Source organism: Brassica rapa, chromosome A03 (assembly GCF_000309985.2).
Source record: "Brassica rapa cultivar Chiifu-401-42 chromosome A03, CAAS_Brap_v3.01, whole genome shotgun sequence".
NCBI classification, from domain to species: domain Eukaryota; kingdom Viridiplantae; phylum Streptophyta; class Magnoliopsida; order Brassicales; family Brassicaceae; genus Brassica; species Brassica rapa.
The window spans coordinates 15,125,183-15,148,385 of record NC_024797.2 but is presented as its reverse complement, the minus strand read 5'-3'; the positions used below and the strand labels follow the sequence as shown (position 1 = coordinate 15,148,385).

The following is a 23,203-nucleotide window of genomic DNA, read 5'->3' as shown; positions in this document are numbered from 1 at the left end:
ATTAAATTTTGGATAATGTTTTGGGGTTGTTGCACTTTATGCCCTACTTAGTGGATAACATTTTTTGTTGATGGGATATGGTTATGTGGACACAATGGATAGTACACCTGATAATCAGATGAATTATTGTAAGTAAGCTACCCAAACTGAATGAACTTCATATACAAACTAATTAGTAAGTAACTGAATGTTTGGTTTTCTAGTCACTGATGAAATTTTGTTTCTGCATAAGTTAACATATCTACTTTATTAAAATATACTTAATTCTAAATGAAAACCCTTACCAGAAACAAACGTTTATAAACTTAAAACTTGTATATCCAAACTGAAGAATTTTTTTATTCTTTTTTTATTATTAATATTTAAACGGTAATGGATTAACAAATATTGTGGGAATAAGTTACTGTAAAAAAAAATTAGAGTAAAATACAAAAAAAAATATATATAAATAAAATTTTGCAAACAAAATCCTGGAAACTAAAAAACAGCAGCTACCCATATTGAAAAAGTTAGTTGAATGGATTGTTTCTCTCTTTCCAGACTTCGTGTTTGAGTATGTGTGCAGAGGAAATACAAAATAAATGCAAGTAATTTATTATGCATATTGTTCTGCATCTACTTACCATTCAACATAGTAATTGCATAACAAAAATCTCAGATTAAAACAATGCATTAATTGTTGATCTGCATAAAAATAGGATGAGAGAATGCTAAGGGACAATGAAGTGTATTTTCTATTTTCTCTATAAGTTATAAGTAATCTTATTTAACATACTTTATTCATTTTCAAACTAAACACAAATTCTTTCATACATAAGGTTTAATATTATCACTCACTATTGTCTGTTTTATGCAAAAATGTATTTATAGAAAAACTTATTTATAAATGATATATAAACACATATATTATCTTTTATACATATGTTTATAAAACTATGTATATTTAGTTTATATATTCATAATTATTTTTACACAATAAATATTGAATTTAATAAATATATTATAAACATGCACTGATCTGCATCTTATGTTTAATTGTTTTTAAAATTTTCAGGTTGTCTTATATATCTATGTCCATAAAAAAATTAAATGCAAAATATGGTTTTTGACTTAGTTATATTTCAATGAATTATGAAAAAATTAATAAGTTAATATGACTATATGAGTTAGAGTTTGTATTCAATAATTTTTTTATCCGATGTGGAAATATACTTTAACACATGGATGCATGTTTATTTTATTTTAAATTAGAATTTATAGTCTTAAAGATATTTAACTTAATATTATTAAGCATTATAGGCAAAAAGTTCTAAACACTGAGAATTAACAAAACAAAGTAGGAAACTGATACACCAATAGATATCCAAAGTAAACTAACACACATCTATTTTGTGTATGGATGGCTAAAGATTTTTTATATAAAATTTTCATATTTTTTTCTGGAATAGTTAAACTTTAGGGAGATAATCTTCACATTAATCCAAAAACACCACACTTCATACGTTCCATAGAATTTGCCATTCGAAGTAACCATAGTTTGCAGCAAGAACTCCGTCAACTATTGAAGCCGGTAAGACCCATCGCCACCATCCGAAGTAAATCTATCAATTACTTTTTTTAAACGGTTCAATTGAACCGAAGTTTTTGTTTTACCAAATCCATTGGAAGAAACATACAAAAGAACAGTAAAAAACTTTGTCAAATTTAAAATAAATTGACAATCAAACAAACTAAACGTCTGGAAATAAAACAAAATCAAATAAAAAAAAAGAAAAACAAATTAAACAAGCCGATGTCGGAGCTATAGAAGTCTCCGACCCTCGGCTTGAAACTATAAAAAAAATCTCTTTCTCTCTTATATATGTATCTCCTTAATATATAATTTATTAATATGCATATATTTTTTTAATTTTCAAAATCTACTAAATCTGCATTTTTAATTTGGGTTACAACTTAAAGTGAAGGAAAAAAATTAAAATCAAAAGAATAAAAGAAGTTGGATTAAATCCGAAAAAGGAAATAAAAAATGGTTGCAGAAGACAGAAACTCTTTGGTGCATCCACCATGATGTCAAACTGCTCTCATAAATACTACTTTACTATTTAGCCCCTGTAAAGTAAATGATTCCAGGGATGAAACTAGAGGGCAAAATAGGGAATATATTACAGAGCAGTAAAGGTTAAGATTTTCTTCAAACCAGGAGAAGTGTGTGTTGAGATCGAATTCAATCTGATCAAATCGAAGAAAGTTGGTTGCTGCTGCGATTGGGTGGTTTCTGTTCCTGTTCCTGGAGCGAATCAATTTCACATCCCGGAATCAAAAAGCTGCAAGCATTCCTCTTCGTCAAAGTAGAAAACCCCAAAAGAGAGAGAAAGAGAGAGAGACTCTTTGCTTCTTCTTCTAAATTGGTTTCGTCTTCCTCTCCCCTTGCTCAATCAATTGCTTCACAGCTCCCAGCTTCAATCTTCGCTGTAAAAACCCAAACTTTGGTTCATTTGGAGCAATATCCTCCTCCTCCTATTGGTTGGTTAGTTTTCCGTTTTTGTCTTCATCCTAGGGATTATTAATATGCTCCCCACACTTGGATTTGGTGGTTTGATTGTTTGCTAGCTCATTTTCTTTGCCAAGGATCTCGTTGTCTGCTATGTAGCTAAATTGATTTGTGTGTGTTTCAACACTTGTCGGTTAATAAAGCTGGCTAATTTATTTCTCATTTTGTTTTGTTTTGATCGTATGATATTCATAAATGGCCTCCCTCATATGTGGTTACTTAATTAAGATTAGTTTACATTTACCCAAGATCACCTTTTCTTCTTCATCATCATAGTATAAACTTATGGGGGTGTAATCTCTATCATGCTAAGCTCATAAACTTCTCTTGAAGTTATGTATGTTAGCTCTTTTCGACTGGATTTTAAACAGCTGAAAATTTCATAGTTTGATAAAAGAAAGGGTAACTTCTCTTGAAGACATAGACTATATGTTAATTTAGTGTTCCTTCTTTTTGTTTGTCTTATATGAGTTCAGTGGAAGCTCGCTCATCACCGAGGGTATTTTCTATGTTTCAGGTTTTACTTTCATCAGTCGTGTTGCTCTGACGTCTGTGCTAAGTTTATGGTGTAAGGAGAAATTGCAAAAGTTAAAGTGCAAGTCCATGAAAAAGTTGTGGACTTGTTCTTAGAGTTACTTATGGTATGTTGATGTCACAACCATTATGCCGGTTTTAGTTTGGAGACATGCAAAGGTATCATCCTGCCAACTGCACTAGTGCAGTCAACAATACCGCTATAGGTGCTAGGGACTCTGGACGAGCTGATTCTTCTTCCATTGGAAACTACTCGCTTAACTCAAGGCATGTTGTTTGAGACGAGTCCTTTCATAGCATTTTATATGTTTGATAGACTTAAAGACCTGGGAGTACTTTTGTTTACTGCAGGAGGCCACCGCCATTGACACCCTACAAGTTGAGGTGTGAAAAGGACGGTCTGAATTCCCGGTAATTTTCACTTTTACTTTTGCCGGTTTGGGTTTGTAGCTTGGGATTTCACTGTTTTTATCTCCGCAAGTCTTAAGTCTTTGGAACTCTTGTTAATAACTTGAAGATGGCGTTTATCTCTTAGATGATTTATACTCTTTTCTTCAAAATACTGCAGACTAGGACCGCCTGATTTTCATACTCCAACATCAAGTTCCCCCGAAGAAAATCTTACCAAAGAGTATATTCAGTTTGGATACAAGGAAACTGTTGATGGACTTAAGGTGCGATCAACTGAAATTGGTTATCCGTTCCTGTTGTGCTTTTTAAAATCTTATAAGATCATGGTTAGTTGTTTGTTGACATGTTTTCGATAGATATAACGATCTTGTATTGGACCCATGTCTACGTTATTTCCCAATAGATGTTTGAAACGGAAATATGAATTATGTCTTACTCAGCTGGCATGTTCATATCGAGTGATGATTTATTCAATGTAGTTCCATGGAATGCTTACAACTTAGAAAGTCTATATTATTAAAAAAGTTTCATCTTTTCTGTGTCACAGTTTTTTAATTCCGTACTCCACTAGTTTCCGTGGTATTAATATCCTTCTTCTAATGGATGTCCTATCCTTTTGGCTTTTCTAGGAAGCGGACGAGATTATATTGACCCAGGTCCATACTTTTTCAAAGCCTGTTGTCCTCAAGTGCAAAGAGGTACGGTGTTAGAGAGTGTAGGCGGTTTTTTTGTCATATTTTTTTAATCTCTATTGGAGTTCATTTGTGTTTCACATGAAACTAAATTCAATTTCTATCTCACAGTCTGTCAGAAAGTGTTTTAGAGCTATCAATGAGTCTCGTGCACTGAAGCGCAAGGTAATCTAAAGATTCTAGCTCCTTTCCTTTTCAATTTAGAGTGTACTCTTTGTGCAGAATAGTAGGGCTTCAGACCCAATCATATGGCTCATAATTTAAAATTTCCCGATTAAAATGGCAGGCTGGTCAGGTCTATGGGGTGCCTCTCTCTGGTTCGCTTCTCGGTAAGCCTGGATTCCCAGAACAAAAATCATGTGGGGAGGAGACAAAGAAAAAATGGATTGAGGTACTTTTCTGAACTTCTTAATGATGCTCTATTAATCCATGTTTGTTGTCGTACTTCCACATTATAGGATGACCGCACTTTACCTCCTTATTTTTGGAAAAACTGACAATTCAAGTCTTCTTGGTTGTTTGAGAATTCTGATTAATTGAAAGCACATGTTCCAGATCTTCTTGAAGTAGAAGAATACTTAACCATATGTATTTACTCAGTCCTGCTCTCATTATTTTCTCAGAGTCTATCACAACAGCACAAGCGTTTGCGCTCTTTGGCTGATAACATTCCTGGATATAGGAGAAAAACCTTATTTGAAGTCCTCATAAGGAACAATGTCCCATTACTGAGAGCTACTTGGTTTATAAAAGTGACTTATCTTAATCAGGTACGTTGTTGGGAAATAAATTGATTATTTTCTAGTTCTGTTCTCTGGGTAATGGAGGATATCAATTTTTGTTTACAACTTGTAGGTGCGACCTAGCACTGCGGCTATTTCTTCAGGAACACCTGACAAGACACAAAATTCTCGGTGTGAGCAATGGACAAAAGATGTTATTGAATATTTGCAATACCTCTTGGATGAACTTTTGTCACGGAATAGTTCGTATCCTTCTCAGCAAACTAGAGATAGGTCGCCACAGATGCTTTATGCAGGATCAATGCAAAAGATTAGTCCAGCATCGTCAAGTCTTTACGGGGAGGAAACATCTCTGCATTTTAAATGGTGGTATATGGTGCGTCTTCTACAGTGGCACCATGCTGAAGGCCTCCTTTTTCCTTATCTCATTGTTGATTGGGTTCTCAGGCTCTTACAGGTATGCGGCTAGATTAATTTATTGATTCAAGATGTTTCGGCTTTGTAATTTCTGCTTCTGCTTTATTGCAGGAAAAAGATGTCTTTGAAATTTTGCTGTTGCTACTTCCCATTGTATATGGTTTTTTAGAGAGCATTGTTCTCTCTCAGACATATGTACAAAGTCTTGTAGCTATTGCTGTCCGTTTCATCGAGGAACCTGCTCCTGGTGGGTCCGATCTTGTTGATAACTCTCGGAGAGCTTATACTCTCTCTGCTTTAATTGAGATGGTTCGCTATTTGGTACTGGCTGCACCCGACACATTTGTTTCTTCAAATTGCTTACCGCTACCTCCTTCCATCGCAGCATGTGGACCCAATGACGTGAGCTATGCATCAAAGGCATATGAGAATCTGGAAAAGTTGAGAAGTAATTCCTCAGAGATCTCTACCCAGTTTCAAGGGAGGGGAGTTGATTCTCGGTTTGGATTCCTTTCTTTTGATTACACCATTTCAACCATTCAAAGAAGTGCAGATGATTTGGCAAAGATAGCTAGCGCTGGTTATCCTCAGCATAACGTGGCTAAAGCTGTTCAGGCTTTGGATAAAGCTTTGTCGGACGGGGATATCAGAGCTGCTTACTCTTATCTCTTTGAAGACCTCTGCAATGGAGCCGTTGATGAGACCTGGATTGCTGAAGTCAGTCCATGCTTAAGATCATCCCTCAGATGGATTGGGGCTATCAGTACATCCTTCGTTTGCTCTGCTTTTTTCCTGATCGAATGGGCGACATGTGATTTTAGAGATTTCCGGGCTGGTGTGCCTAAAGATATCAAATTCTCTGGCAGAAAAGATTGTTCTCAGGTGTATTTAGTTATTCAGCTTCTGAAGCAGCAAATTCTGGGTGGAGAATTCGCAGCTCGCAAAGGAAAGAACCGTCGCAGCAATTCTCTTGGTGTCTCTAAACCTAGCAGTTCGATGGATGCATTTGAAAGTCCAGGCCCGTTACATGATATCATAGTCTGTTGGATTGATCAGCATGAGGTACACAGGGGAGGAGCAAAGCGCTTGCAGTTACTCGTTTTTGAACTTATACGCTCTGGAATTTTTAATCCTGTAGCATACGTTAGACAACTTATATTTAGTGGGATGATTGATATGATTCAGTCTGCTGCTGATCCTGAGAGGAGAATAAGGCATCATCGCATACTAAAGCAGCTACCTGGGTGGTTTGTATATGATACTTTAGAGGAAGCACAGCTCTTAGGAGGAGATAAGCTTGAAGAGGCTGTGAGAATTTATTCAAATGAAAGGCGACTTCTTCTGCGAGAGTTGCTTGTTAATGCAGACCAGAAGTCAAAGAAAAATTCCACTTTCCTTCCGTCAGTTGATTTGCCAAGGACCTTTAATGCAATGGCCGATAATCAGGAACTTCGAAAACACACCAAGCGCAGTAAGGATATTAGAGAACTAAAGGAGCGCATAGCTGCTCTACTGCAGTTACCAGATGTGTCATGTGGTGTGAAAAATTCAGTGCGAGATGAATTTCAAAGTAGCGTTAAGGAATCAAGTGGATCTGTGTATAGCAAGATGGATCACCTAGAATCTACACCAGGGTGTGAAGACTGTAAAAGAGCAAAAAGAAAAAAAATGAATGATGAAAAGAGCTCTTCCTATCAAGGGAGTTCACCAATTGCATCAGATGAAGAAGATAACTGGTGGATCAAGAAGGGGTTTAAAACTGTTGAGCCTTCTCTGAAGGTTGATCCTCTGATGGAGATAACTAAACAAGTACCGAGGGGTAGGCAGAAGATGGTGCGCAAAACACAGTCGCTGGCTCAACTACAAGCTGCTAGGATTGAAGGTAGCCAGGGCGCTTCAACGAGTCATGTTTGTGATAACAAAGTAAGCTGCCCTCATCATGGCCCTGGAGTGGAAGGAGTAAACCATAAGGTGGTTGATGTGTTTAGAACTTCTACCTCTGTGGATATTGTATCTGTTGGAAACTCTTTGAAGCAGCTACAGTTTGTTGATAAACGGTCTATTGCAGTTTGGCTTGTAAATGTTGTTCGGCAACTTGTTGAAGAGTCCGAAAAGAGCAGTGTGAGAGTTGGGCAGTTCAATAAAGGTGCTCCAGTTGAAGAAAAAAACACAGTTAGGTGGAAGCTTGGGGCAGACGAGCTATCTTCCATATTATTTCTCATGGATATCTCTCTTGACTTGGTTTCAGTTGTTAAATTTCTTTTTTGGTTATTACCAAAGGCCAAAAGTAGCCCAAGTTTTTCCGTTCAAGGTGGGAGAAACCTTGTAATTATGCCAAGGAATGTTGAAAACAACGTGTGTGAAGTAGGGGAGGCTATTCTAGTATCATCACTTAGGAGGTGTGCTTTACTTTCCCTTCAATACGTGTCATTAGTCATCTATATTTCTTAAATTTAATTTGTGCATGTGTACGATCATTTTCTTTCAGGTATGAAAACATTCTATTTTCAGCAGATCTTGTTCCCGAGGCCATGACAGCTTTGATGGCACGTGCCGCATCACTTATGTCGAGTAATGGAAAGATTTCTGGATCAGCAGCTTTAGTTTATGCTCGCTATATTTTGAATAGATATGGAAATCTTCCCAGTGTTGTGGAATGGCATAACAATTTCAAAGCAACATGTGAAAAGAGGCTTCTTTCTGAACTTGATCATACTCGATCAGGGAACGGTGAGTATGAAATCCCCCTAAATGTTCCAGCTGGAGTAGATAATGCAGACGACTATTTACGTAAAAAAATCAGCAGCAGTGGTACTCGTCTTTCAAGAGTGGGTTTGAATATGAGAGAGGTTGTGCAAAGACATGTTGAAGAGACAACTCATTATCTCAGAAAACTCATTGGTACTGATACAATGAAAGCATCACTTGCTGAGAAAAATGATGACGGGTATCAGGTGGCTCAACAAATTGTAGTTGGGCTAATGGACTGCATTAGACAGACTGGCGGTGCAGCACAAGAGGGTGATCCTTCTTTGGTTTCTTCTGCGGTATCTGCGATCATTAACAGTGTAAGCAATTCCATGGCAAGAATTTTGGATTTCTCTGTGGGAAATGTTCATCAGAATCGTCCATCTGGCGTAGGTTCATCTAATATCGCACGTCACATTTTGCAAATCCATATAACCTGTCTGTGCCTTCTAAAGGAAGCTCTTGGAGAGCGTCAAAGTCGAGTGTTTGAAATAGCGCTTGCAACGGAAAGTTCCACTGCTCTTGCTGGAGCGTTTGCCCCTGCGAAGGGATCCCGGGGTCAGCATCAGCTGTCTCCTGAATCCTTTGATTCAAATGCGAACAACACGAATGATATGCCGAACGGTACTGGAAAACTAGCGCTGAGCAAAGCAACAAAAGTTACTGCAGCTGTATCTGCACTTGTTATAGGTGCTATCACACATGGCGTTATAACCCTTGAGAGGATTGTTGGTCTGCTGAGACTAAGGGAGTGCTTAGATTTCGTTCAGTTTGTAAGGCGTACAAAATCGAGTTCTAACGGGAGTGCTAGGTCCGTGGGAGCCTCCAAAGTGGATAACTCAATTGAAGTTTATGTACATTGGTTCAGACTTCTTGTTGGTAATTGCAAAACTGTTTCGGAAGGGATGGTTTTGGAGCTTGTGGGAGAATCTTCCGTGGTGGCTGTATCACGTATGCAGCGCATGCTTCCGCTGAAATTGGTCTTCCCACCAGCCTATTCAATTATTGCCTTTGTTCTGTGGAGGCCTTTGCTTTCGAGTGGCAACTCTAACTCCAGTGTCCATGAAGATACTCACCGCCTTTATCAGTCTTTGACAGTGGCCTTCCATGATGTGATTAAGCACCTTCCTTTCCGAGATGTGTGCTTTAGAGACACCCAGGGACTTTATGAACTAATAGTTGCTGATTCCACAGATGCTGAGTTTGCGTCGATACTTGAGCTGAATGGTATGGATATGCACTTAAAATCTGTGGCCTTCGCTCCTCTTCGTGCGCGTCTTTTCCTTAATTCGGTAATTGATTGTAAGGTGCCATCCTCCGGTTATTCCCACGAAGCAGTTTGTGAATCAAAAAAACGACACCAGGGAAATGGAACAAAGCTCGTGGACAAGCTGGTGTCTGTATTAGATTGCCTGCAACCTGCAAAGTTTCACTGGCAGTGGGTTGAACTCAGGCTGCTTCTAAACGAGCAAGCATTAACCGAGAAACTCGAAAATCACGATCTGCCTTTGACAGATGCAATACGATCTTCCTGTCCTACCTCTGAGAAGCCTGAGGCCTCTGAGAATGAGAAAAATTTCATCCAAATCCTCCTCACAAGGTTATTGGTTAGACCTGATGCGGTACCACTTTTCTCGGAAGTGGTTCATCTCTTCGGTAGGTCGGTTGAGGATTCAATGTTGAAGCAAGCTGAATGGTTTCTAGCAGGTCCAGATGTTCTTCTTGGAAGAAAAACAATCAGACAAAAACTGATTATAGTAGGAGAAAGCAAAGGACTTCCTACGAAACCTCAGTTCTGGAAACCTTGGGGTTGGTGCAGCAACTCCAGTTCCGATCCTATCACGGCAAACAAGGCAGGAAAGAAAAGAAAGTTGGAAAGTACTTCTATGGAAGAAGGGGAAGTGATCGAGGAAGGGTTGGGTTCAAAAAAGTTATTATTTGATGAGAACAGTCCCAGTGTTGGATATGGGTTTACAACTGAGAGGGCTTTTGTTCAGCTAGTGCTTCCATGCATAGATCAAAGCTCTGATGAATCTCGAAGTATCTTTGTGAATGAGTTGGTAAGACAGTTTAGCAATATTGAGCAGCAGTTAAGTTCAGTTACCATCCGCAGTATAACAAACAACAAACAGATGGGAACTGCTTCTTCTGGGTCTGAGGTTTCATCAAATAAAGGAAGTACTCGGAAGGGCCTTCGTGGTGGTAGCCCTAGCTTGGCAAGAAGATCCTCAATCAATACTACTGACACTGCGCCGCCACCTTCCCCTGCTGCTTTGAGAGCTTCTATGTCTCTGCGGTTGCAGTTTCTTCTAAGGTTACTGCCTGTCATCTGCAGGTACTCGAGTCTCTATTTTTTTTTCCATTCTGTTTGACCAGAGTTATAAGAAATGGACATTTCCTGTTGTTACTTAACTAAATGCTGAGTTATCTTTTTGTATGGCAATCAATTTTTCAGGGAACCTTCGTTTAGGAACACGAGACATACACTTGCATCTACAATAGTTCGTCTGCTTGGAAGCCGAGTAGTTTATGAAGACTCTGCTGCATGTTCTCCTCGTAGTGACGTATCAAAGGCGGAGACAGAATCAACAAGAGATCCATCTTCCATGGCAGATCTTTCTAGTGATGTCTTATTTGACCGATTATTGTTTGTACTCCATGGGCTGTTAAGCAATCACCAGCCAAATTGGCTATTGCCAAGGTCTTCTTCTAATGACTCATCCAAAGACTTTACCTTGTTTGATCGTGATGCAGCAGAGAGCTTACAGGTTTGTCAAACAAAATTTATAAAAACCCTCCCCAGTCTTGTCTTCTTGACTGAAAATTAAGATTGTTGAAGTGCTTGGCTTTTTGTTGTCAATAATAATGCAGAATGAGCTTGCACGGATGCAGCTACCGGACACCATCAGATGGCGGATCCAAGCAGCGATGCCAATTCTCCTTCCTTCTCTACGTTGCTCTCTCTCGTGTCAGCCACATTCTGTTCCGCCAACCGCACTCACACTTGTTCAACCCTCAGGATCTGCTGCTGCTGGGCTCAATCAAAGAAACTCCCCTGCCACACCAAAAACTGTAACAGCAGCAGCAGCAGGGCAAGGTAAGCTGAAGCAGAATATGTTGTCACCATGTCAACAGCAAGAAGCAGACAACACGGATATGGTTGACCCATGGACGCTTTTGGAAGATGGGACAAGCTCAGGTCAATCAAGCAGCAACGCTTTAAACAGCAGCGACATGGGCAATCTTCGAGCCACATGTTGGTTAAAGGGTGCAGTGAGGGTCAGACGGACTGATCTGACATACATTGGTTCAGTGGACGAAGACAGCTGAATACTGTTGCATAGTTGTGTTTTGACGATCATGAGAGAGCTCTGGTAAGTGAGAAGCAAAGGAGCAAAGAAGCTTGGATCTTCGGTGCCTATCTCATTTATTAAAGGGGCTCATAAGAAGACTGAAGCAGGAAGTCTTAGTGAGAGAGAGAGAGAGAGAGTCTCTATGAGTCTGTGTAGCTTCTTCAGAGATCTTTGTATTTTAACTACTAACCCTTTTTTGCTATTTTGGTCACACCACCCGGACCCATGCTGGTTCGGAACCCTGTTGTATATAATAGGGCTTGGAAAATTAATTATTATTATTCCCTTGGATTTTTATAATGTAGACTCCATTCTTGATGAAAAGACTTGGTTGATTATATCCAAAATTTGAGAAAAAGTAACTGTATGCATTTTTCAAGATTTTTCCATTGATTTTAATTTACAGAAGGAAACGAAAAAACACAGAAAACCTCAGACGGAAATCTTAAAAACTTATTCACTACCGCTCATGGTTTTGTCTACATAGAGAACATCATCAATCCAAGCAACTATGTTGAAAGCTAAGCCTTCAAGTACCCTTGAATAGCTCTCCAACACTGCTTTTCCTACATCCTGCAAACCAAAAAAGAAACAAAAGACAACTTTAGTCTCAATAAAATAACTCTCCAGTTACTTACTACTTATTACATCTTTCTTACCTTATTGTACTGAATCTTGCATATATCTAATGATGTCTGAGATAGTTCTGGATAACGCTGTTTCAAACAGAAGAGCAGAGTCTCTGCTCTCTCAGCCATAACATAGTTCTTGTCTGTTCGCTCTGTAGTTGACATAAGATCTTTCACCAGGTTCCATGAGTTCTTAGAGTTACTAAGACAAGCTTTGCGTCTCCAAGTGTACATTGAAGCCTCTACTCTATCTGCCAACTGAACAGCTTCATGCTCAGATGCTATGTTCAGACAATCTAAGAGTTTCTCTGGGAAAAACCGACCCGAACCACTCATGTAGCGGTAGATTGAATCACCAACACTGCTTTTACCACACTGAAGAATTTCACCAATAGGTAAATAAACAAAAAACTCAGAATAAGAACCTTTTTTAACAAACTAGTAGTAATAAGAGTGATAAAAAAAAACCTTTGGGAGAGTAGCCATGTAAGAGTCTGGAATCTCCATTTCACTGAGGATGCTACTGTTGATAGCCATTGCAGCTTTGTGAATCTGATTAGTACTCTCTCTCTTGTTCTTGAGTTGTTTTCTGGCTATATCTGACAAACCTTCTGGAGGAACAAGAGGAACTGGTAGCCACCATTTCTCTTCTTTCCTCTGTACTATAACTTTCCTGAATGATCCAGTGGCAGAACGTGCAGATTTCATCGATAGACTTCCTTCTTCTGCATACCAAAACTCTGTGTTCTGAAAACTATCCAATGCTTCCTGTTAAAAAAAAAAACAAAAAAGATCATCATCATAATGGAAAAGGGATGATCCTTTTGAGTCATATAATAATCATTTGAATTATCTTTTGGATGATTAGATGATGTACGTACCATAAGCATAGAATCTAGCTTTCTCAAGGCAGGTAAGTTGATATAGATATCTGCTCTTGGTCTACTCTCCATCACCTCAACAGTAGTTCCATTGCTTAGACTCTGACATCTAGGGATGAACTCAACTATGTAATCGCATACCGATAAAAGACACTTCATTTCTCTTTTCCACAATGCTCTCTTCTCTGTTTCTAACGGCTCTAACCTCAGATTCTGTCCAAACACTGTAGCTGCAAAACAATGGTTTACATTAGTCTGAAACAAGGACATATATAACTGGTTGAGTCTTGAAATTACCATAAAGATTGGTAATAGCGTTAGAGATGGTGACTGCAGTGCAAACTCCTTTGCCACTTCCTGACATATCTTCTCCAAGCAGTAGCTTTGAGAATCTTTCCTTCATTGTCTCTAGCTCTATACAAACATTTTATTAATCTCAGATTATTATATTTTTTTTAAATGAGAGAGAGAGAAGAGAGGAGACAGCACCTGCTTCTGAGATTTCTTGGACTTGAAGATTTTCATTTGATTGCATATCTAAACCAGTAGAGAGACATTTGGAGCTCTTGGATTCCGTTAGGACAGGCCAGTCAGAGGGGGAAGCGTCACTACAGAAGCTGTTGGTTTCATGATCTATTTGGTCTGAAAAGCCTGAAGTACTCTCCGAACATGTCCGAGGGTAAACAAAGGAGTCTATGCTCATGCTCGAGTAAACCGGAGTTTCTGATGCTGATTGATCATTTTGGTCAATGGATCGTGGTGATTGATGATAACTGGCGTCTTCGTTTTCATCTGGATTCGACAAATTCTCCATCTTTTTTTTTTTTCTTTTTAGCTGAAAACAGAGTAATCTCTCTATTTCTCTCTCTCTGTTCTTGATCTGTTTTTTTTTTCTGAGGAAGTAACACAGAAAAATGGTTTTAAAGCTTTAAATTTTGCTGCGTGTTAATCAAGAGAGACTTTAGAATCTGAAATTTGAAAATGGGAATGTTGGATAGTGAAATTTCAAAGAGGACCAAAGAACAATAAAGTGATGAGAACAAGGAGAGAAAGACTGAAACTTTAAAATTTAAAAGAACGTTAAAGTAGTAGAAAAAAATCAAAGCAACGGGTCTTTACCTTTAAAGCTTCTTCTTCTGCAATTCGTTTTGAAGTTTTGAACCGTTTAAAGCAAAATTTAAACGAACGTTAGAAACTCATTTCCCTCCGGTTGATTCCGAAACCCTCTCTCTCTCTCTCTTGTGGAACTTTTCAGGTGAAGAAGCCGGTGATCGGAGAAAGGGAGTAATGTGGACCGTTGGATGAAAAAAGAACGAATGATCTTATGGTCCAGACATGATGAAGGTTGGCTTTTCCTTGGCTTCAACAAGTGTTGTGGTTATTATTATGAGGAAATACCTCTTTAAGAGATGTTCAACTATTTGTCTATTTGCTACTATTATATTGTTTTCTTGTTGGCTAATATATATATGGAGTATACTAATTTTCAATCAAAATATAATTTTTTATTTGATAATTTAATTTTTTATTAATAATTGCAGATTTACCAATGATTTATTTATCTTTTTCGTTTCCCAAACAAATAAAATAAACTATATATATATCCTAATTTCATCGTTAGAGATCTCAACGTAAATTTATAAGTATTTGTTAAAACCAGGATTGTTTAAGTAAGAATTAAAAATTTGATACTGATTAATTTGATGAAGTTTTTAATTTTATGAAAAGATCTTGATTTTAGATGAGATACGAGTGAATGTTCAACGTATATGATTATAAGTATTATTTTAAATTAATCTATGGTCGGTCTTGTAACGCCTCTATTGAAAATTTTATTTTATCTTTGTGTCGACCGTTTATTTTTTTGACCAATTATCACATGGTTGGAGTTTAGCTTAATCCCCATGTAGTGTACACGATTAACTGCAACTCATAATAGATGACTATCTTATATTATTATTTCACTTTGAATAATATACCTGTAATAATTTAGCACATGATAACTTAGTGTAATGGAGATGACAAAGTATATGGAGTATATTGCATGGTTCGTGCGTGAGACAGACGTGCGTCCCATTTTCTCGTCGTAACAAATCCCGCATATGTATTCATATTATTTCATTTCTGTGTTATTATTTTATATATACTATGGTATTATACAATAATAACTAATTTCAAATTCAAACGCACCTGTTATAATTTATTTGTAATGGTTTATTTAGCATATCTAACATATTCAGAAGAAGAATAAATTATATACTCAAACTAATGATAATGCTCAGTCACATAGTTAAATATACGTATGGCCTGAAAACCATATCAGTTACATTTAATTTAATGCATCAAATTAGTTTAAAAAAATATACGTAAAAAAGTTAAATTATTAACTGAAACCTGTGTTTTTTTATATTTTTCAAAAAAAAAATGTGCTCTTATATTAGATCAGTTATAGCCTAAAATACTTAGGCAAACAACGTAACTTAAATAAAAAAATATTTTATAAAAAGGTTTTTGGGACTGGTTGAGAAATTAAATGAAAGTAAGGAAATGTTTTTTTTTAACATTAAGCAAGGAAATGTTACTTCGAAAATTATAAACATGTCCATTTATTACATTAAAGATTGAAGGAGAAAAATTAAAGTCATGGAAAGTTTCTTATTATTGCCCATCACGATACCATGAAAGGATTGATTGAGAAACCCTAGCTACGAATAGAACATTGCTTATAGTCGACGAAACAAAAAAGAAGTTGTGCATTGATGAGATGATGAGACCTTGCATACTTGCCCATGCAGCTGTGAACCTATAATGTTTGCACAAACTCAGAAATTAAATAAATGTCATCACTAGTAGTACTTGATGGACTCCGAATCGGGTTATACACATTATGCAATTCTAAGAAAAAAAATAGATTTGATAAAGAAAAGAGTCTTGATGCTAACCCTTTTAATCATTTTAGTTATCTTTTAGTTGATATTTGGTTGTTTTCTGGAAGCAATACAGGAGAAACCTTAACAAAGGGACTTTCATCAGAGTCAGAGTTGTAGAATTCATTGCTTCTTCACTGTTTTTGCCCTCTATCTTCTGTTCCCATGCCTTCCTCCGCAATTTATCCTACAAAAATATAAGTTTTTTCTTGAGAATACTTTTATTTCTGTTCTAAAGAACTTTAATTCTAGCTAGGGTAGTTACTGAGTTACCGCTGCAGTGAATCTGAATCCGAGTTTTAAGACGCCTTTAAAAGTATCATCGTCAAGAACAACATTGTATGGAGCTGGTTTAACTTCCATGTATCCTCTGTCACCTCCTTCGGTTATTATCCCTTTAAGATCAATTCTGTTCCAAAAATGTGTCACATACACATCACATGGATGGTATAATATCTTAATTTTGCTATGCTAAACCACTCATTTCTAAAACAAAACTTACATGGTTTCACCTACAAATCCACCATCTTTGAAAAGCTCTTTGTCCATGGTTTTAAATTTGATATGTGTCAGCTTCTTCCATTGAGACATTGGGAAATCGAATACAAACTTTTGGTTCCACAATGCGTTGTCATTATGACCTGCTTTCACATACAAAAAAAACCCACAAATATTTACGTTTGGTTCAAGAGTAACAAAATTCAATCACTAACAAAATTTGAACCTTTTGACAATTTGCTTCGGTACTCCTTTGTCCCACATTGTATTAACACATAATACACAGGCCTTCCTGCAACCAAATATTCAAAAGAAGTCATTAAGTTCAACATATGATATCTTATTAGATATACAAACATATGAAAACAGTTTGTCTTTTTTATGGTCACCAATAAAATTTGTGTGTGTGATTCCATGAGCATCAACGAGAAGTACTTCTAATCTTCCTCTCATCATATGTACCATTTTGATTCAAAATTTGCCAAGAAATTACAAAAACGTAATGCTTAAAAGAAACTGGGGTATTGCAAGTGAAACCATTAACTTTTATATTACTCCATAACATGTCCTACGTACTACTTCTTTGCAGGCTCTATATATGAAGTTACAAACTAGGACCACAATAATGCATTTAGTTAAGAAATAATAAACAGTTTTGAGTAAATAAAATTAAGTTACATTCTCTGGCTAGTTAAATTTCAGTCCGTTTCTTGAGGACTCAGAAAGAAACTGAAGTCAGTGAAGTGTAACATAAACAATAACCCAATGAATCTGATAGTCTTCAGGATCAGTTGGTTTTTAGTTCCAGTAAATTTGATGAATAAAGTGACAGGAACATAGAACACTGTATATATCTTAAATTATAGAAGAGAAGATGACAATGTCGAAAAATTCCAGCCAGTCTCAGCAAAGAGTACATAAAAGAAAATTCGATGTAAATTTAATGACATAAAGATTAACTAACCGAAGTCCAAAAATAAAACATTTCATCAAAAGTTTAAGAAATACTAATATTTTGCAAAAATCAATAAAGAAACCCTTAATTAGGTGATTCTCATACTCTCACCAATTACTCTCCTCAGCTCTCGCTTAATCATCCCTACTGAGGCAACCGCAGCCCCACGCAACTGCATTGCCCCCAAAAACATTACGTGTAAGTCAAGCAAACAGAACATCAAGGAGATTGTTTTTCAGAATTTTACCTTTGCCTTGAGATTAAGTGTGAGGAACCCATTAAGTGTATGAGATCTAACAGAGAAAGCATCCATGTGAAGTTTGCTCAGAGTCTCCATGATGTCCGCAACTATGTAGTCTCTGTAAGAACATCTTACTTCCATCACAACTTCTGTTTCTTTCAGTTTAACTCTCAAATGTGTCTCATCTCTCAATACAGTGACTTGGTCGGTTTCTCCTGAGTTTCCATCGATATTGGTGCTGTCATCATAGTTCCCTGATGTCTCTTCGATTAACACAGAGTCGTTAAGGCTCTTTTTCGTCTTTCTTTGTTTCCCTACGAAGTTAACAGATCCCATACAAGATTCTAGCTCTTCTACTCGTTCCTCTAGTTCTTGCAAGTACTTGATTGTGTTGTTCAGTATCTCTTCTTTATCAACCTGCAGAGTTATTAAAAAGTCTTGTGTCTGAATCAAAGCCAACTTTTAAGGATTTGGAAACATAGTAATAGTTTATTAATTATTACCTCGTTGACAGTGGGAACCATAGCTCTAAGGACGCTGAACTTTTCGTTCTCTTTTCTTTTAACCGAAGGATCATCTTGATTCAGACCAAACATCTTATTTGTGGACATTCTCTTTGTGTCTATGGAGTGCATTAAAGGTACGTCATGCAATATCTTCCGCAGCACGTTCTGTGAATTGCTATGTTTCAGAAGAGGATTTGAGTTTGGTTGCTTCCACCGCAAGAAACTTGAGCCAGAATTAGAAGAAACAAGTACGGGTTGACGATGATGACTGTTCTTCATCTTTGATTTATCAGCAGCGTATTTGAGTAGTGTTGAGACAGTTGTCTTGTAATGCAAGTCTTCATCCAACATGAGATCAGAAATACCAAACTGAATCTGTTGGTTTTCTTGGAGTGCCGAGTTTACTTCACTTATTTTAATTTTCATTTGATTCTTCTTATCATCATCATTGTCTTGGGGAGCAGTGAAGTCATTAGAAGGGCAATCAGGTTTCGAAGTCTCCAACAAGCAAGATTTGATGTGTCGAAGTAGACTAGGATCTTCTGAAATCTTTCATTGTTCATGAAACAACAAAACAAGTTAGGGCATATATTTGAGTACCTTGTGAAGCAAGAAAGGAAATGTTAAACCCTTTGGTACTAAGATGGAGAGTTACCAATTCTGTGACGCCAAGCTCAATCACACCGCCCAAGTAAGGGAAACACACAACAGTCTGGATAAGTCCCAAAAAGACATATAAGACGCACATATCATTAATACTACATAATTAATAATTAGAACCTTGTCGAATCTAAAAATTAGAGCACTAAAGTTTGATTGCTGACTCATTTATATAAAGAGAACATTATATAGGTAGCATACCTGAATTGATGCGCTCTAAAGGAAAGAAACCAAATGACCAGAGAATTATAGTCAGATTGTATTCTTTTAAAAGACCAAAGATTCATGAAAAAAAAAGCTAAAGAAGCTTACTCTTGCTAACAAAGAACGAGAGAAGAGTTTGCTATCCGCGTACTGAGCGTTGCAAAGCCATATGGTCTCACCCGTGGCCAAAGCTCTTCCTGGCAAACTAAACGTGCATAAACCACGCAAAAATACATATTAATAAATCAATAAAGAAAACTCCAATTTATAATTTTTAAAAATGTAAATCAGCTAAAATGGCAACAGTAAGGAAGCCCAATCAAAACTTGTTGGCGGTACATAAACAGTAAGAGTCACAAGAAATAAACCCCTTGGCCAAAACAAGTACATGAAATCTATAGGTGAGATCTTTGACCCGAGGTGACAAATCTTTAGAGATCCATGTCTTGAAATGAAAACGATGGGACATGGTTCACTCCACTTTCATTCCCAATTAATACTTGGGTGGCTTTTACCATATGAAATAGTTAATGCGATATTTTTTATAAGAGAGAGGACAAACCATTGAGAAGGAGAGAAGACATAGGACATGGAGACTACATAGTACCACTCTTCATCTGAGAGGTCATCTGGTGACAGCAGCATACTTGTTTTACTGTTACAATTGTGATAACCATCATCATCATCAGTAGTACTAATAGTATTAGTACTGTCTCCTTCACGCATACACAGATAAAGTTTCCTAAGTTGGTTGCTTCTCTGCAACACATGTTTATAATGAACTTCGTATCTCTTCTTCCTCTTCTTCAGTTCTCCATTGTAACATCCTTCTCCCCACTCCAAAACCCTAAATTTAAAATATAGTACTCAAATACAATTATATTTACACCATTCAAATCGATAATTTATAAGAAGAAAAGGGCAATGCAAAGACTATAAGATCAAGATCTTTTTTTTTTTGTGTATGACCAAACATAACTTAGTTTTGTTATGATGCAAAGATCAAGACCATGCTAACTTTTCTTTTGGTAAAATAATTAAGACCATGATAACTTATTTTTTTGTTAGATTATACTTACCCAGATTGAGTTGGTGAAGAGGACCAGAAGATTGCGTAGCTCCACCGAACACTTTTTACAGCTACAGCAAGTTGTTTACTTAATAAGCTGTTTCTTCTTATTCTTCTTCCCCTTGGTGCTTCTGCACCATCATCCATTGTCAAAGACATTCTAAGAAATACAAATTACTTAATAAGGAGAAAGCCCAGAGGCCAGATTTATTAAAGAAATTTGGTATTGAAGCTTTATCTTCTTCTTCTTTTTCTCTTTATTGCTTTCTCTTTCTCAGCTTGGTCGTGATGGAAAGAGACTTAAGAGAGACTGTCTTTAAAGTTGAGTACTGTCTTTAAAGTAGATGAGAGAGAGAGAGAGAGAGAGAGAGAGAGAGAGAGAGAGAGAGAGAGAGAGAGAGGAGAGAGAGAGAGAGAGAGAGAGAGAGAGAGAGAGAGAGAGAGAGAGAGAGAGGTTGACTTGGGTCATAATCTTGGTTTTTGGAGCGACTCATTTCTTTATACATCAAATACATATGGTAAGTAGCCAAGTAGGGAGTGTTGGATTCTATTCGGTGAAAAACCCAAGATTATGTTCTTCAAAATAAAGTGATATTGAAAAATACAAATTGAAAGATTCAGTATATTTTTGATTTTTTTTCTTTGTCAGTGATTGTTATTCGTCGTTAACTTGGTTACTACTACAATCACATATATTTATATTTTATAAAAAATATATATCTTGTGATATTCGATTGTTTTATATATTTGATAATTATTTTATGATAAATCCAATAAAGAAAATTCAGGTGTAAAAAAAAGTTAAACCTAAAAACGACTACATAATAAAACATAAATGCCATAACGTATAACTCTAAACTATTAAAAATAACTAACATTAATATTACAGATTTTGACACAATACTGCATAAGGTAGTCATTTAAAAATCAACAAATTTAATTGACATGGTCGCACAAAAAATGCATATATAAATTTTACTATCAATATAAATTTAATGATCAATGCCGTATTAATTTGTTATGGTATTATCAACCATTTAATTTTGGGTCCACAGAGATGTCAAATAAATAAAAAAGATTTCATTAAAATTCAGAAAAAATGTAATAGTAATACTTATTAGAGCATCATTTTTCAAGGTTTCTGAGAACAGAATTCTTAAGAAAATATAAGAAATTTTTAATTTTTAATTAAAAAGTTAAGAAACTGTTTAAAACAGTTTAAGAACCTCACCTTAAAAAACCATGGATACTAATGCTCTAAGTTACATGGTATTAGAAATAGGGCGTGGTTACATATTTTTTTTCTTTTTTTTTGATAACTGTTTGAAAAAGTCTGAGTTACATATCCTTTTAACTATCAAACAATGCCATCTCGTTTTTTTTGTTATAGGGTTTCATCGTCTTACCGTCGTTTGATTATTTTTTTGAACAACATACTTTAACCGTCATTTGATATTTAATCCATCTTGTTATGTGGAAATGAAACATACTTTAACCAAAAACGATGGAACGTCTTGTTTTGTTTCTCATCAATGTCAATAATGATAACTTTTTATCGCCCGATCTTACATTATATGACAAACAGAATGCACATATACGTGTAGTTGCAAGAAACTGAAATATACTATTTAGATATTGAAGATTCCAATTTCTATGATAGATTATATAAATGCGCATTTTATCCGAATAATTCCGTAATAGATACTACTAAGACATCAAATTAAAAAATTGAAACAAATACACAGCACTGTTCAAGTTTCTAAGACATCAAATAACGATCCACGTTATATATTTATTTCTAACTTCAAGGTACTATTTGTGTGAAGTCCAAGCAGTAAAAAATAAATAAATTTGAAAGGCAATAGAGACTGGCGAAAATAATTATTGATCCATCTCTATCCACGAATCCCACATAATTTAGTTACGCACCACTTGTGGTTGCATGCATTAATTTTCATAACGACAAAACCCCTGTGTTTAGTTCTATACATTATTTATTTCTGTCACAAGATAGCCAATTTATAATCATATTCTGTAGTATTTGTGTGTGTTTATATTATGTATTTATAAAATGAATACTGAATATGTACTATAGACTTTTCTTCATAAATAAAAATTTAAAATTATAGTCTGAAAGTCTATAAAGTAGTTTTACTACAGTAATTAATGTACATATAACAAATCATATAGTCTAAAAGCCTATAGACCAATTGGATACCACGATAAAAAGAGGAAAGTATAATAAATCAAAACATAGGTACGAACTACAAAAGTTATGTCACGATAAATAATACTATAGTGAAATTGAAAATTTAAAGCCTCAATTATTTGTTAAGACGCAGGGACATAGGCATTGATTACAGCCGCGACACAACTGACATTCAATTTTTTTTTGCACCACCTTTTTACCACGACAATGCACGTCTTCAGATAATACATCGTTTATGTCAATCATCTTCTTAATTTAAAAAAAAAATAGTTTACATACATTCGTGCAAGAACAATCAAACAGTTTAAAATACAACATAGTAACTGGTAATTCACATTACATGAAATTAAGAAAAAAACATAAAATGGAGATTTAATGGAGACGTATAGGGTTTTTAATAGAGAGACCTGACTCCTGATCCCTGAGGGATATTAACTTTGTGGGCCAAATAGAAGTTTCTTTCTCAAAAGCCCATTGATAAACACTATTTTTAAAGTAAAACCCTAAAGTGGGTTAATGTTGATGGTTGACTTCTGGTGGGGAATGTGGAGGCCCATGTATAGCTAGAGTACAGGAAACTCTTTCAGTGTTTGCGAGCTTCTACTTAATTCATCATATTCGTTATCTTAACAAACAAAACTTTTTGTTCAAAAAAAAAAAATAAATAACAAACAAAACTACAAGTTTACTATGCATATTTTGCCTACTTGACTTGAGCTCACTGTCTCCATTTGATGCAGCACGATATTTCCAAATATCTTGAGTATTTATTAGTTTATATAGATAATTACATTATTTTTGTATTTCTCATATTTAGTGGTTTTTATTTTAATTAGAATTAGGGATTTTATAGATTTAAAATTTATTAGAAATAATCATTTAAGGCTAAAATTGTATTCAATTTTGATTTGATTAATATCACTAACCCAAGCGAGTTTTCCTAAAATTTCTTAGTTGAATTGCAGGTCTTAAGTG

The 23,203-nt window shown here is 35.9% G+C and overlaps 3 protein-coding genes across 6 annotated transcripts; 1 reads left to right on the top strand and 2 right to left on the bottom strand.

Annotated features, from left to right (window-relative positions):
* Positions 1-38: 38 nt before the first annotated feature.
* Positions 39-11,787, top strand: LOC103858870 (mediator of RNA polymerase II transcription subunit 12). Of its 2 annotated transcripts, none has more exons than XM_009136303.3 (13): positions 39-2,527; positions 3,069-3,352; positions 3,437-3,496; positions 3,654-3,759; positions 4,126-4,194; positions 4,300-4,353; positions 4,475-4,579; positions 4,812-4,958; positions 5,044-5,388; positions 5,460-7,747; positions 7,837-10,431; positions 10,552-10,864; positions 10,968-11,787. In XM_009136303.3, the coding sequence occupies exons 2-13, from the start codon at positions 3,237-3,239 to the stop codon at positions 11,424-11,426; spliced, it is 6,657 nt and encodes a 2,218-aa protein (XP_009134551.1). In that variant the 5' UTR covers positions 39-2,527; positions 3,069-3,236; the 3' UTR covers positions 11,427-11,787. The 2 variants fall into 2 exon arrangements, with proteins under 2 accessions (XP_009134551.1, XP_009134552.1); XM_009136304.3 differs by having other exon boundaries at positions 39-2,523; positions 10,968-11,426.
* Positions 11,788-11,812: 25 nt separating this feature from the next.
* LOC103858869 (rop guanine nucleotide exchange factor 3) lies at positions 11,813-15,392 on the bottom strand. The gene is made up of 7 exons (XM_009136301.3): positions 14,079-15,392; positions 13,449-13,852; positions 13,257-13,373; positions 12,960-13,189; positions 12,547-12,846; positions 12,109-12,453; positions 11,813-12,022 (listed from the first exon to the last, which is right to left on the bottom strand). The coding sequence occupies exons 2-7, from the start codon at positions 13,771-13,773 to the stop codon at positions 11,903-11,905; spliced, it is 1,437 nt and encodes a 478-aa protein (XP_009134549.1). The 5' UTR covers positions 13,774-13,852; positions 14,079-15,392; the 3' UTR covers positions 11,813-11,902.
* A 157-nt stretch (positions 15,393-15,549) lies between these two features.
* LOC103858868 (transcription factor MYC1) lies at positions 15,550-20,401 on the bottom strand. Of its 3 annotated transcripts, XM_009136299.3 has the most exons (13): positions 20,030-20,178; positions 19,513-19,797; positions 19,059-19,155; positions 18,948-18,962; positions 18,742-18,798; positions 18,084-18,635; positions 17,587-17,997; positions 17,451-17,511; positions 16,611-16,676; positions 16,389-16,527; positions 16,160-16,295; positions 15,902-16,073; positions 15,550-15,762 (listed from the first exon to the last, which is right to left on the bottom strand). In XM_009136299.3, exons 1-12 carry the CDS (start codon positions 20,176-20,178, stop codon positions 15,915-15,917), a joined length of 2,127 nt encoding a protein of 708 aa, XP_009134547.1. In that variant the 3' UTR covers positions 15,550-15,762; positions 15,902-15,914. The 3 variants fall into 3 exon arrangements, with proteins under 3 accessions (XP_009134547.1, XP_033142035.1, XP_033142036.1); XM_033286144.1 differs by lacking the exon at positions 15,550-15,762 and having other exon boundaries at positions 15,853-16,073; positions 20,030-20,401; XM_033286145.1 differs by lacking the exons at positions 15,550-15,762; positions 17,451-17,511; positions 17,587-17,997; ... (4 more) ...; positions 19,513-19,797; positions 20,030-20,178 and adding an exon at positions 16,774-17,430 and having other exon boundaries at positions 15,853-16,073.
* Positions 20,402-23,203: the final 2,802 nt, after the last annotated feature.